Source organism: Megalopta genalis, chromosome 2, assembly GCF_051020955.1.
Source record: "Megalopta genalis isolate 19385.01 chromosome 2, iyMegGena1_principal, whole genome shotgun sequence".
In the NCBI taxonomy this organism is placed as follows: Eukaryota; Metazoa; Arthropoda; class Insecta; order Hymenoptera; family Halictidae; genus Megalopta; species Megalopta genalis.
Genome location: NC_135014.1, coordinates 3,437,006 through 3,450,934, shown reverse-complemented (window position 1 = coordinate 3,450,934; position 13,929 = coordinate 3,437,006). Strand labels below are relative to the sequence as shown.

At 38.4% G+C, this 13,929-nt stretch overlaps 1 protein-coding gene across 1 annotated transcript in view; it reads left to right on the top strand.

Annotated features, from left to right (window-relative positions):
* The window catches only part of LOC117228025 (opioid-binding protein/cell adhesion molecule), a 722,263-nt gene that overhangs the window by 675,480 nt on the left and 32,854 nt on the right, over nt 1-13,929 (top strand). Inside the window, exon 9 of the mRNA XM_076528700.1 lies at nt 7,154-7,293. Within this exon, the coding sequence (XP_076384815.1) occupies nt 7,154-7,293 (140 nt within the window). The remainder of the gene's footprint in view (nt 1-7,153; nt 7,294-13,929) is intronic.

Below are 13,929 nucleotides of genomic sequence, written 5' to 3'. Positions count from 1 at the left end.
CTCGGTGCATTATCGTGCAACAAACACCACGTCTCTGGATCACGAAATTCGGGTCGAATACGACGGATTCTGCACACCAAACGCTTCGAAGCTTCGAGATAATATGCACCAGTAATTGTTTGGCCAGTTGGAACGAATTCTCTGTGGACAATTCCTTTGCTATCGAAGAATGTAACGAGCATTGTCTTGATTTTTGATGGAACTTTTCGTGTTTTTTCGGCTTGTGGTGAGTCTTTCGACTTCCATTCCGCATTTTGACACTTGGTTTCTGGGTCGTACTGAAAGCATCATGTTTCGTCATCCGTAACAATTGATTTCAGGAAGTTTGGAACATTTCCGGTGGCTGCAACGACTTCTTTGGAATGATTGACACGCAACGATTTTTGGTCATATTTCAACATCGACAAGAAAGTTGTTTAGGGAGAACTGTTATAACTTCGCCATTTATCGACCGATTGAATAAAAATTAATACTGTCGGAAATGGGAATGTCACAGCTTTCAAACGCCGGTCTACAAACATAGGTAGCGCTATTAGTTATTGAGATATGGTCCAAGTCTCGAAACTTATTTGTCGCACTGTGTATGTTAAATAGAATAATCCAAAATATTGTCATTTTAATCTGTAACAGCGTTCAAAATACTTTCGTTCTAATTGCATCATAACAAACGGAAGAGTAAAATATTAGTATAGCAAGAAATTATTTGAATTTTTAAAATATTTAACCCTTTGACCACCGGTGACGCCTAAAGGCGCTTAGAAAATTTGCGTTTATCATACTGTTACGCGTTTATAAGCGCTTCACCTAGTTCGGTCCACTGGCACGAGCGGCGTCTATAGGCGTCCGGAAAATTGTATCGATCAAAAAGCCTAATGTCAAGGTTATATTTTTAGTATCCACGCTAACAAGTCAATGCGGAATATAAAAAAATAAATAATATTGTTTTAACGAATTCAGTGTTTTGATTATTTCAATATACTCTCTGAGAAATGCATGCCTAACGAAACGTTCATCATTCTCGGTGTACGTCGTGAATTAGTATCCTACCGTATGGTAAGACTGTGTCTAAAAGTTTGTCTAAAAGTCTGCCGTAGTCGAAGGATTAAAGGTAAATTTCAATGTTCTTTTCGTCGATTGAAATTTTCCCATGACACGAGCATCAAATCTCCTTCGAATGTTAGGAGAGAGAAGAAAATATAGACTCGCACAAATCGGTCGTGTTTGTAATTGCATTTCGGTGTATCAAGATGACTATTGTAAATTCTCGCAGTTAAATAAAGTTGTATCTATCTGTCTATCCGGTAACTAGGCTGATCTTTACTTTAAGGGTCCAGAGATTTTTGGCCATTTTATGCATATTACCGTAGATTTTGTCGAGAAAACACAAAAAATTCAAGTCTCAAGATGCGCAAACCATTGATTCAAAAGTTATACGCGTTCAGAGTTGATGAATTTCGAGCGTTTTTTAACACGCAGCGTGACGCCACATGGTCCAGAGATTTTTGGTTCCACAGCCTGGCAAATTTCACTGATTTCATCCATTTCGACGTCAAGGCCATCCTAAAGCCATGGTATAACAGGTCGTTGAAGTCATGGTGTCATTTTAAAAAATGATGATGGCCTCGATTTTTTGGAATAAAACATTCTTTTCTGATACTTGCGTAGAACAGCCTCTATTGCAATATTTTGAAAGACTTGCGATGATTTGTGTTTCTCCCATTTATCTCTGTTATAAATGCACAAAATCCGCAGTCCAGTTATCGCGGTAAGAAAGTTGCGATTTAATCCGCCGCGCGGAATCAAATTGTTCCTTAAAATGAGAACCGGTAATCAACTAACCGAAGTACGTGACGGTAACGGGGAACGTCGCTACTTAAACCTTTTCGTTGGCGAAGCTTATTTGGAAAACGAGAAAGTTTCTACAACCGAAACGCGGGGAGTATCATTTGTTTCCGATTCGATTAATTTCGTTCGCCGATATCCTTACTGTTTCCCGCTGAATCGGCATATATTTTTTTTTTATTCCGCGTTGCTCGAATCGAGCTTCGCGAACTCACCGGCAAAGTTTAATTAAATATTTGTTGAAATATATCGCTCGCAACAAACCCGTTGCCACGTATTACTTCGACGCATGATCTGCCGGTACGGTCGGCGTGATTTACTTTCGTTCCATTCCCGACTGTTTTTCATTATATTGTGATCGGACGGGATTCGGTATACATTCGATAACTTAAAGTATTGTTCTCTTGCTCCGTAAAATATTGACGTTTCAATCCCTTCCAAATACAAACGAGATTGTTCGGAGCTCTGCGCAATCCCTTCTCGTAACGTCAACACCGAATGCAAATCATTCCGCCGTCATTTTGTTGTGCTTTTGCTTCCACGGAATGCGGACGAGAAATTTAACAACGCCTCAACGTACGCGTTGCATCATCGTTACCTATTGTTGCGAATATAATATTATGAACCTAGCCTCTTTGCGTCGTTTTCTCTCTGCTGTGCTTCCGCTAATTAATTAGAATTTTGCGAACTTGTAATTATTCGATAATATTCTCGATTGCGTCGGTGTCTCGCGTCCGAGAAAAACATCTCTGATCGAAATTAAAATCATCTATAACGATCCCAATTCTTAATCATTTTTTCTGAATTCTGCAAACGATGTTTTCAACGCTTTTACATGTATAAGTCTTAATTAGGTTTTTTGTTATTAACGATCGAGCTTGATTTGTTAACGTAAAAAACGATTCTATTATTCGAACTGCTGACACTTATACAAATAATTGTATTTCCTTAAAATTCTAAGCTACATTTTAGAAAATGCCTTATAATTACAAAATGAAAATTATTTGTTTCAAACTTTTTAATTTTTGACAACAATGACAGCGATTGAATAAGAGGTCATTTAAAAAACACCGAATAACTCTGCTGTGTTTTGAAATTTTGATCTTAAACAACTATAGAATGAAGTTAAACGTTATCGTTATGTCACTGTAAGATATCAGAATTTTTTACTTATTATAAAATGTCTCCAAAAAATGTCCTAAGACATGGTACATTTTTATGACGGAAATGTTTAGTAATAATCTGTTAAGTATGAATATTATTCCTTACGTTTAATTTAAGCATCGCCGCGAATATAGACAGACAATAAATATAGATATATGAGCCGTTTATTTTGAAAGTAGCATAAGTCACTTTTTCAAAAAAATCGAGTTAATGGTAACACTAATTACAATCGAACGGTATCTTTTCATTTTTTTAAAATTTGCGATCAGTAAGTTGAGAACTATTGAGATTTGTTCGAGAGAAGTTTTGCTAATTAACGGTATAACAAACATGTTTATTTTGAAAGTGGCGTAAGTCGCTGTACTCGGGAAATTCATTGCGGGGCTTAGTGTAAAAGAAATAGAAACGTGTGATAAGTGTGTGCGAAGTATTGTTTTGAATTATTTTCAGTATTTTTAAAAAAGTTGTGATCGCTGGACTTATTTTTATAAGTGCGAAAGAATAGTGCAGTTTTGTAAGTTATATTATAGCGATGTGGCGGCTACCTCCAGACCCGCCAGCAGATGGCTATAAAATGTTTTATAAACTAACTTTAGATGAAAAAGATGAATTTCTAACTTTGGATTTGTCAGCAAAAAGGGGAAGACCTAGGCGTTATTCACAAATAGAAATGGATCCGTTATACACTGGATCTCGTCCTGTTTCTTCAGCAAAATACAAAGTCATGATGGACTTGCTTAATTATATACCCCCAATATACCACAGTTATTTAAAAAATTTGAAACAGAACACGATTTCCGAGGACTTGATCACTCCTATCGATGACGAAAATTAAATTGAACCGATGTATTTTCATATAAATTACTTATACTTATGTTTCAAAATGTACTAATTATTTTTGTATTTTATGAATACTACAATAAAAAATACTTAAATCAAACCTTTATATTAAATATGTTCATGATATAAATTATTATTATATATGTAATTTATTCAACAATTTTAGTAAATCACTGTCCTTTCAAAACATCGCTTCGGTAAAATACGTCGGACAAAATGAATATATGTCAGTGATTTTTCTAAACTATTTATTTTGAAAGTGGCTCAAGTCACTTTACCGTAATGAAAAGTGGCGATTTTTTAATGTTTATACGAAATTATTTATACTGAGAAAAATATCAGTATCCTGAGATAACAAATACAAGTAAATCTTCTCGAAAGTTAGCATCCATATTTTTAAACGTGTTGAAGCGCAAACCCTTAAATATCTCGACTTAAAAACAAAGTGACTTATGCCATTTTCAAAATAAACGGCTCACATATTGACAGTCATCAACTCCGTAGAAAACGGCGCGACAGGATCGACGGCCAGCATCCACCGGTAATGATCCGGTCCGAGAGATTGGCTACGCGACCCCAATAAAAAAACACCTTCCCTTAACCCACACTGGAAATAGATTCCGTGATAGGGTGAAGGGTCGTATCCGTCTGTAATTCAATATCACCGCGGACGCGTAAAGAAATTCTAGGTACGGTCGAATCGGCATACGAGACACACTCGTAAATTCGTTTCCGTCTTTGCCAGGAGGCGCGTCTCGTAAATCGAATGAAACTGTTTCACGTTGCTTCAGGACAAGTAGACCGTAAGGGTGTATTAAGGACGCGTAATATGCTGCACGACCTTCCATTCCGCGTCTTTTACGGACGAAGGACGGTCGATCTGTCAGCAGCAGACGTCTCGCGGAGGGTGCAACTTGATTTACACTTTCTTCAACCTCTTGCTACCCCATTCTCGTCGAACCCTGCCGATCGGAAACGGCTCGGAAACTCGGCGAGCTGGGCTCGATACAGTAATCGACTTTCTTTTCGCGATCGACTATGGTGACGGCATATCTTAGCGACGGAATTACTTGTCAAAATTAAACGGTTAACTTTTGTGGTACTCGTATGTACGGAGGTTCATAAAAGTGTTCGTACACCTTTCGAAACGCGATAACTTTTTCAAAACAGATCTAAATGACTCGAAAGACGATGATCGAAAAGCTTTTTTTTTAATTTTGCTATTACTTGGAATGAAAAGAAAAAAGCATTTCAGTCATCGTCTAGTAGACTAGTCCCCCTATCATCTAAAAAAATTCATGTCATTTAGTTCAGTTTTAAAATAGTTATTGCGTTTTAAAAGATGGACGAACACTTTTGTGGACCACTGTATACAATAGGTGTTTTCAAATTTGTTAAGATCGAGGAAGAAGGTTGCTTCAGTGGTGCTCAGTTTCAACGTTTCAATCTTTCTTTCATACTCAACGCATAAATATCTCATATAGGTACACAGAAATGTATGTAATATTAGTATATGTTACAGTATACATATACATTATTATTACACATACATTAAGCCTGTTTTCATCCGAGTTTCAAAAGAAAATTGACGTAATTCGCGTTCCTCATGAAGGAAGAAGCATTGTTTCGAATTTAATTAAGTTTACGTAGATTAGAGCTGTTCTTTGTTAAATTTAAATTATCATTATACATATATTCTTCGTTAAATTCTGTGACAAACAAAGCTATATCCATAAAGCTATAGCTATAAGGGTTAAATAAAATGCTTTGGTTTTGATTAACATTTCTCACACCCTTCTCATATTAACATTTATTTAGTATTATACTCAGATATCTAAGATGTCTTGCAGGTGTTATGGATATTTATTCTTTTGATTAAGCATTTATTGATCGTTTGATGTATTTTCTACAAAAACTTACATTAGATTAAAAAAAATTATAACTACCAATAAATGTTAGAAATGTGTTCAGGGATGTACAAATTTGTTACGATAATATCTAAGCCTATTAACCTTTTAGGTACGGCTGAATTATGCGCGAGGCTATTTCTCTGGACGGCAGAGTCTGATACTGTATATTCTGTCTGTATATACAGGGTGTCCCAAAAATGTCTCGCAATCCAAAAGTGGCGAGTTCCTCGGGCCATTTGAAGCAACTTTTTTCTTTACAAAAATTTTTTCCGAGGCACCGTTAACGAGTTATTAACGAAAAACAGTGACCCATGAGAGGCGAGCTCGGCTGGCGCGAGGCGATCGAGCCAATGAGCGGAACTGGGCTTCGCGCGCTGGTTGGCTGGGCCGCCTCGCGTCAGCCGTACTCGATTCTTATTGGTCACTGTTTTTCGTTCATAACTCGTTAACGGTGCCTCGGAGAACATTTTTGTAAAGGAAGAAGTTGCTTCAAATGATCCGAGGAACCCGCCATTTCCGGATTGCGAGACATTTTTGGGACAACCTGTAGACTGTTGTAAATCGATGTGAAGACAAAAGAAGTGTGAAACAATGCATACGAAGACGATTATTTGGTTCAAACGATGAGCGAGTGAGCTACTAGAGCAAGTCACTATAGTGGCGCGACGGGCCTAAAAGGTTAATAGCTTTCTCAATGACAGTGATGTAGGTAAGAAAGAAGCTCAATACTTTTCTTTAAAAAAAAAACAGTTTCAATAGAAATTGCTACATAATATTACTCCAAATAATTGATTGAATTATGAATAAAATCGCTGTCGTTTCCAAGGCATATATCTTTTTAAGTAAACTGCCACCCACCAAACTTCGATTCGGTTAATTCGAATCACCGTGTAAATAAATAAATGAGAATATGTTCGGTACCGAAAGCGTCGATATCTTGCTCCGATTGATCCGCGAATTGAATGGTCCTCGGGAGCCGGCCAAACAAAACAGGATCCATCGAATATCGAGAGACCGGCAGGCAGACACTGAATATCAAACTGCATTAGTCTTTGATTTCTCCGGGACGGCGGAGTAGGTCAACGACTCACGGCGAGAATAACAGTTTCCCGAGCGTCCATTTTTCATCGGGCTCGATCCTTCAGAGTCCTTCCGTTCGTTCCGCGTCCCGCCCCTCCCCTTTTTGCCCGTCTTCGCTTTTTGCCGGGGACGATTCAAAGCAAACTCCTTCAGTGTCGTCTTCCGTGTTTTCCGAGGATTTCTGGACCCCCCCCCCCCTTACGTCGGCAACGCAGGAAGAAGAAACCCAGTCACCGAGACGGTGAACGTCTGCTTTCCGTTTCTCGGGGAACGATCCTTAGGGCTGCTACACGGAGACCCTCTGCTTTCTGTTTCAGCGTGAAGACGGACATGGGCACCAACGGCGCGGTGTCCAGGCTCTACATAGCGAACGCGAACAAAAAGGACAGCGGGAACTATAGCTGCGAACTGACGGATGTCGCGCCAGCCACCACGGTTTCCGTCCATGTGTTAAATGGTATGCTTTTACATATGTATGTTCGCCGTGGCTGACCTGTCTGTTGTCTTCCTCCGCCTTTTGTCGCGGACTCGCTGTCTGCGCCGCGATAGCCTAGCCGCGACGGCTCCGTGAGAACGAATTCTTTGTACGAAACGCCGCGTTCAATGCATTCTTCTACCTCTCGATCATTCTACGGTCAATTGTCGATTGAATGTCAGTTCGGTGGTTTTGTATAAATTGTGTGTATATACAGGGTGTCCCGAAAATGTCTCGCAATCAGGAAATGGAAGGTTCCTGAGGTCATTTGAAGCAACTTTTTCCTTTGCGAAAATTTTCTCCGAGGATTTGTTTGCGAGTTATTAACGAAAAACACTGACCAATAAGGGGCAAGCTCGGCTGGCGCGCGGCGGCCCAGCCAACGAGTGCACGGAGCCCAGCTCGCCTCTGATTGGTCACTGTTTTTCGTTAATAATTCGTAAACGAAGCCGCGGATTGCATTTTCGCTAAGGAAAAAATTGCTTCAAATCACCTCAGGAATCCCCTACTTTCGGATTGCGAGTAATTATTTAACTTTTCTTGTAGATTTTTATTTCTGAGTATTATAACTTTCTTCAAAAATGAGAAATGAACATCTCACGGTTTACATTTTTCAAAAATGTTATTTGTAGAATCTATTACAAGTAACGGCTTCATTGTTCTAGTCCAAAGAAATCGAAATGTTTCTAAACTTAGCCTATTTTAAAGAGATCGAAATATTTCTAACTCATTGGGCTATTTCAAAGAAATGATATTATTTTCAATAAATTGGACTGTTTCCGAAAAATAAAAATACATTCAATAAATTGCATTGTTTTAGAGAAATCAAAATATTTTCAATAAATCGGACTATTTTAGAAAAATCAAAACATCTTCAATAAATGGACTGTCCAGAAAACGAGAAATATTTCTTCAAGATTGTCTTGTATCAACGAAACGGAAATATGTCTCTACAACCTAAACTTGAACAAAACCTGCCTCCCCGCGGCATTCTAAAACGCAAGATTCTCATGCGAGAAGCACGCGCTTCGCCCGCGGCGTAAATTTTTCATTTCCGGCTAAAACACAGCCACTCAGAAGGTAGCATCAAAGTGCCATCCTAAATAATTTCCTCGCGGCGATAAAATTCCGAAATTATTCTTGCCATCCGCGCGGCACCCGCAAAAGATCCCGCCGGCCATCGCGGCCGACGTGTCCGTTCGCAAATGCCACCGTTTTACGGGAAGTTTATCTTCGAACTAAAAATGGTATCACCGGTTATTAAAATGTCAACGCGAAAGAATTTGCGGGCTTTCGGTCGGACGCGTCGCGTAATTTCCGGCCGGCGCGGCGAGTTTTTGTTTCGCGGCTTGTTCGCCGGATAGAACGTTGAACGCGGAGGTTCACAGTGTCGCTCGCATAATTTTCAGTTACGTCGCGTAATTCACTTTGACGTATGCTCAAAGCTCGCGCCGTTGAAAAAATACGCGGCGGACATCGGACGCGGCCGATGCAAAGGTGTACGGTCACTGTTCGGCCGTTTTACGGCCGGTCCCCGTTGTAATCTTAATCCTGACCGTCTCATGAATAAATATGAACCGGCGATCGCGAAAAAATCGCGATCGCGGACATCCTCCTCTCGCCGGAATTCTCACTCGTTCTTCCTTTTCCGCGATAATGCAATTACCGGTAGAGTTTAAAAGGAAAGTAGCCCGAAAATTATATACGCACAGTTTTTGTCGCCGCTACAATTCAGTTTCCGCAGGAAAGGTGTACCGGCCGTGGTGAAATTATTTTTGTCCTCGATAATTTATCGTTTCGTAGCGAAGATGGACGAGGAAAGAATAGTCGGCCTTAGCATCGAAACGGCTTATGCGGACCGGTGTTTATCTTTACGGTTATTGGGACTGTAACGATGCTGCTCTGCGAAATTGCTCGACGAATTTAGAGTAAATGTACCTATTACTGCGATATTTCCTACCCAATGAGATTAAAATGCGTGAAAATCCGTTTTTCTTTCTCTGAATGAATTTCTACCATTCCATGAAAATTGTATTCTCTTCGATTAAAAATAATTGTCAATCATTCTCATAGTTCGAAGGATTTAAAAAAAATATTCTTCGTAAAAGACACAAAGAAGAGCATTTTTCTTCTGCCTGGATCACCAAAGAACTTGCAAATCTTCAATTAAGAAACTTCTGCGAATCATTTTATATTCTTTAGGGGAAAGTTTTTTTTATTACTTACTTGTTACAATAACCGATACTATTTTTTAATATTTTCTTATGCGGTACTTTGGGTTCGCAGGTCACCAATTTTAATTGTTACCTAGAATACATAATTATTCCATAATAAATTAGGAGAACTATTAAAATAAATATTAGGAGACTATATATTAATTATTATATTAAATTAAATATATTATGCGAATAATATATTCGAATCAAGAGAGTTATTCGTATAAATAGAATAATTTATGACGGATAAACAATTGTGCGTATAATTTATTCGAATATATAGAATAACTTATGACGAATGGAGAATTATTCCAATAAATGAAACAATTTATGATGAATAAAGAATTGTGAGAATAATTCATGACGAATAAAGAATTATTCAAATTAATAAATGAAATAATTTACGACAGAATTCATTCGGATAATTATATCTCACATAAATATCTATTCGAAACAATTCGAAAGACGGAAAACTTTGCCTGCAAGTCCGTTTCGACCACGATCGACAAAGACAGGTCTTCATATCTAAACACGAAAGTGTCGTTGCATTTCAGCAGAATGAAGTTCGAAGCCGATTCTTGTATCCGCGGATTCGGAGGCGGCCTCTCGTCACAGTCGAGCTTTTCTCATTTCCCTTCCGGTTTCCGATCCTCGGGGGTAACCGCAGTGTTTCGTGTGCCCTCTGACCCCCGCCGCATGGCGTATTCATGGAAAAGTTCGCCGGAGATATTCAGGTCGGGCCGTTTCCCTCCTCGAGTCATCCTCTTTCGAGTCGCGCTCCTTTTCCCGCAATCTTCTCGACCGCTTTCCCGTTTCCTCACTCGTTTCCTCGTCATTTCCCTTGGCCCGTCCGCCCGGTCCGCCCCTCGCGGCCCCTTTGACTCCGTTCCGGAGCCACGTATCTCGTCGAGCTTCTGTGTTTGTCGCTGAACGACAAGCGCGAGCACACTCGTCGCTGATCCATTTTTCCGGTATAAGCGGCTCCGCTTGTCTCCATTTACGTCGGCTAATATCGAGGTACCGGAATCCGGATTCCTTTATCTTATTCCGCAAACTGTTCCTCCTGTACCGTGCTGGGAGGCAATCGATGCGACACACAGTCGGTTTCCATAGAAAAAGCAGGAAAATATGTTTAACAACTAAAATTATATGTTAGGTCTACCGGAAAGATCTGTCCGATAGTGTCACTTCAATCACTTTCAATCCATATGCACATGTTGATTTGAAACATATATGACTATCTCTCTTTATCGTTGCATTTACACACATGTACTCTCCTAAATAAACTGAAACAAAGATGTCTCGTGTCGTTATTAAGTGAGACGCGAAAGCAAGAAATTCCTAACCGTTCTTTTTTTTGTAGAACAGATTTGTTTTATTTTGCATAGAAATCCGCAATCGGTAATTATGAATGACGAACAAATTTTTTACTGGTAACTAAACTACAGATTTCATGCGTTCGCGAGAAAAATGATTAGCTGAAATCTTAAAGAGGAGGATGAATGAAAAAAATCGGAGAGTATCGACACATTACTTTCGACTCATTATGATGATAGTATAGTAAGAAAAAGGTTTCTAAATGACTCGTGTTTCTAGCGACAGGTACAGAACATTTTTATTTTGCACGAAGATCCACAGTCGAATTGTAGAAAGCTGGAAGTAAATCGAAAATTGACGTCGTCTCTTAATGTTAACAAATTGAAAGAATTATCTCGATGTTGGTAAATTCTACTAACGTTTACCCATTTTCATCAAGCTAATTTTTGTCACTATTAATTTTAAAATGCATGCGATGCTTCAATCAAATCTTGAAATCTTGAAATCTTGAAATCTTGAAATCTTGAAATCTTGAAATCTTGAAATCATTTCGCATTTCAGTGGACAGTAGAAAAATACAGTAAATTCTCCCTAATTTTCTTTCAGCTTGTACACAAAAATGGACAATTTCGGCCGAGGAGATACGATTATTTTTGGTTTCTTACAACTAAGTTGCAGAATTTTTATTTTGCATATACAATAGCCTCAGCTTAGTGATCAGTGTGCACAGATGGCAAGTCGGCTTTGCAACAGCGGGTACATAGTGTATACATAGTACACCTTTGACACGTTGGCAGTTGTGATCGCTCTCTTTGCCATGCAATTCGATCTCTGTACGTGTCCGTTTCGGCCAATAACGAAGACACGCGTGACAGGTGATGAGGCTAATAGACTGCTAGGGTGAGCTTATTGGCTGTCAATCGGAGCTCTATTCCTTTGTCTAGGCGATGTTCAGCTCACGATAGCTCTCGGCGATTAGATTGTTTCTTGGCAAACGTGAAGAAAAAGACCTGCTTATGGTCGATTCGAGTTATGGTTTTGAATTATTCGGAAATTACGGGGTTCAATACTATTTTTGCTTTTTTTCGCCTGTCATTGGCGATCCTCGTTGAAGTTCTAAAAATTGAATTTCGAAGTGAAGTCAAATTCGCAATGTCTGAAAGTAGAAATGATAAATTGAATGCAGAAGTATCAAGTATTACTTTGAATATAAAGTATTTATATAATGTAATTTAATAGAATATAGTTTAACGATGTGTGGACAGTGTTTATTTATGCGAAACTATTAATAATAATTTTAATTGTTTGCTTAACAATCACTGTATGAATAAGTTATAAACGAAACTCGAGAAATCGATAGCTAAACAACTGATTTTTATTCAAAGCAAAAATGTTCCATATTAATTGCAAAAAACAGTCTGTAGATGAAACTGATATTCCCTCTTAAATAATTTTAATGAATTGAATATTTTACATATTAATATTCTTAGCAGTAGAAATACCGAGCTTTAAACACGACTAATGTATTTTGTTTTATAAAAATTTATCATAAAAATATTTTCGTAACATCGGGAAATCTAAAAGAAAAAGTCAGAAATACGTAGTTCTAGTGTTACATTCTTTCGCTTGTCCTATGGTTTTAAGTTTCACCTATTTATGGATTTTGATGAAAAAAAAATGCAGTTATACAAATTTTCATTTCCATGAGTTATTTCATAATTACCTGAAGAAATAAAACATTTCTTGCATCGTCTAGAATATTCCTTATAGTAAACACGAGTCGAATTGAAATTTCTTTCTTTTTTCAATAACTGCATCGAGTTGAAAATAATACACGAATGTCCATAAATTCCTTGAATATTCTCATTGTTTGAAATTCCACCTGTCCATTTTCAATTGTAACAGCATAAAATTCCCAGTCCACTAATGAAGGTTCGCAGTTCATTAATATCTTTCTCGAAATCTCTACGTTACGCCATAAAATCTTGAACAATAAATCAAACACATACGATTGTTATTTTATGCGGAATAAATTTGCACGTTCCTGCAGCTGCACATATCTTTTTTCCGGGCGTTGTCAAGGTTTCGCGGGCCTGCTGTGTGCAGCTATTTTCCCTCGGAATTTTCCCGTGCGTGCTCTCTCGCTGAACTTTTTCCACGACATTTCTTGTTTTCTAACCTCTTTACTATGGTTTCCCTCAGACCTGGTTAACCTTCGTGCACATTTAGCGATCAGGATCTCTCGCGAACTTTCCTGCGCTTACCTCTCGATTTATTGCTTCGCTACGGTTCCCCAGTTTTCCCGCGTTTTTCACATCTCCCCGTTTACGACCAGCGCCTTCCGTTTTTTATTTCGATCCTTCTCATTGCAGTCATTACTCACATTGACACGCGCGCGATCAATCTTGTTAAGTTTTTAGATTCCGCGCGATGAATTGAGTAGAACGTGTTGATTTATGTTTCGCGCGCGCCACCATCTTGCGAGTGCGATTTAGCTTTCGCTTCGTACATTGTTGGCTTCCACCACGTGACACAATTTTAATGGTTTATTTAGCTAGGAAATACCTTTATTATATTATCTAGCGAACCGTTATCGAACGAACTATGCGATTCAACGGTACGAGAACAAATTGTTTCATTCCGTTAAAAGATTCACATTTCATTCGAAGCAGAGTAAATGCTTCGGTTTTCTCATGGATCGATCGTCCGAATTAGTAATTAATTAATGATACGCCCGTTGAAACTTTCGTTTCAATATTCAAACTTGAATATTTCATATGCAGCGTTTCATTCGTTCGCAAAACTCGAGTCTTTGAATTCCGAAGGCGATAATCGTATAAGTGAAATGGAAACATAAATAACTAAATATCTCGAACCGTTGTTTATGAATTATTAGACCGCTGATCTTTATGCAAAATGAAACTGTTGTGCATTGATTGCAAGAAACAGAGAATGCATAGTTATCTGTCCCTGTCTTGAATAATTTTAACGAGTTGTAAATAATATAATCGAATTGTTAAATTCTTCCAATAGTGTCACTGTTTTGTGTTACGTCTACTCATTTTTGTCACAAATGTATAAAATC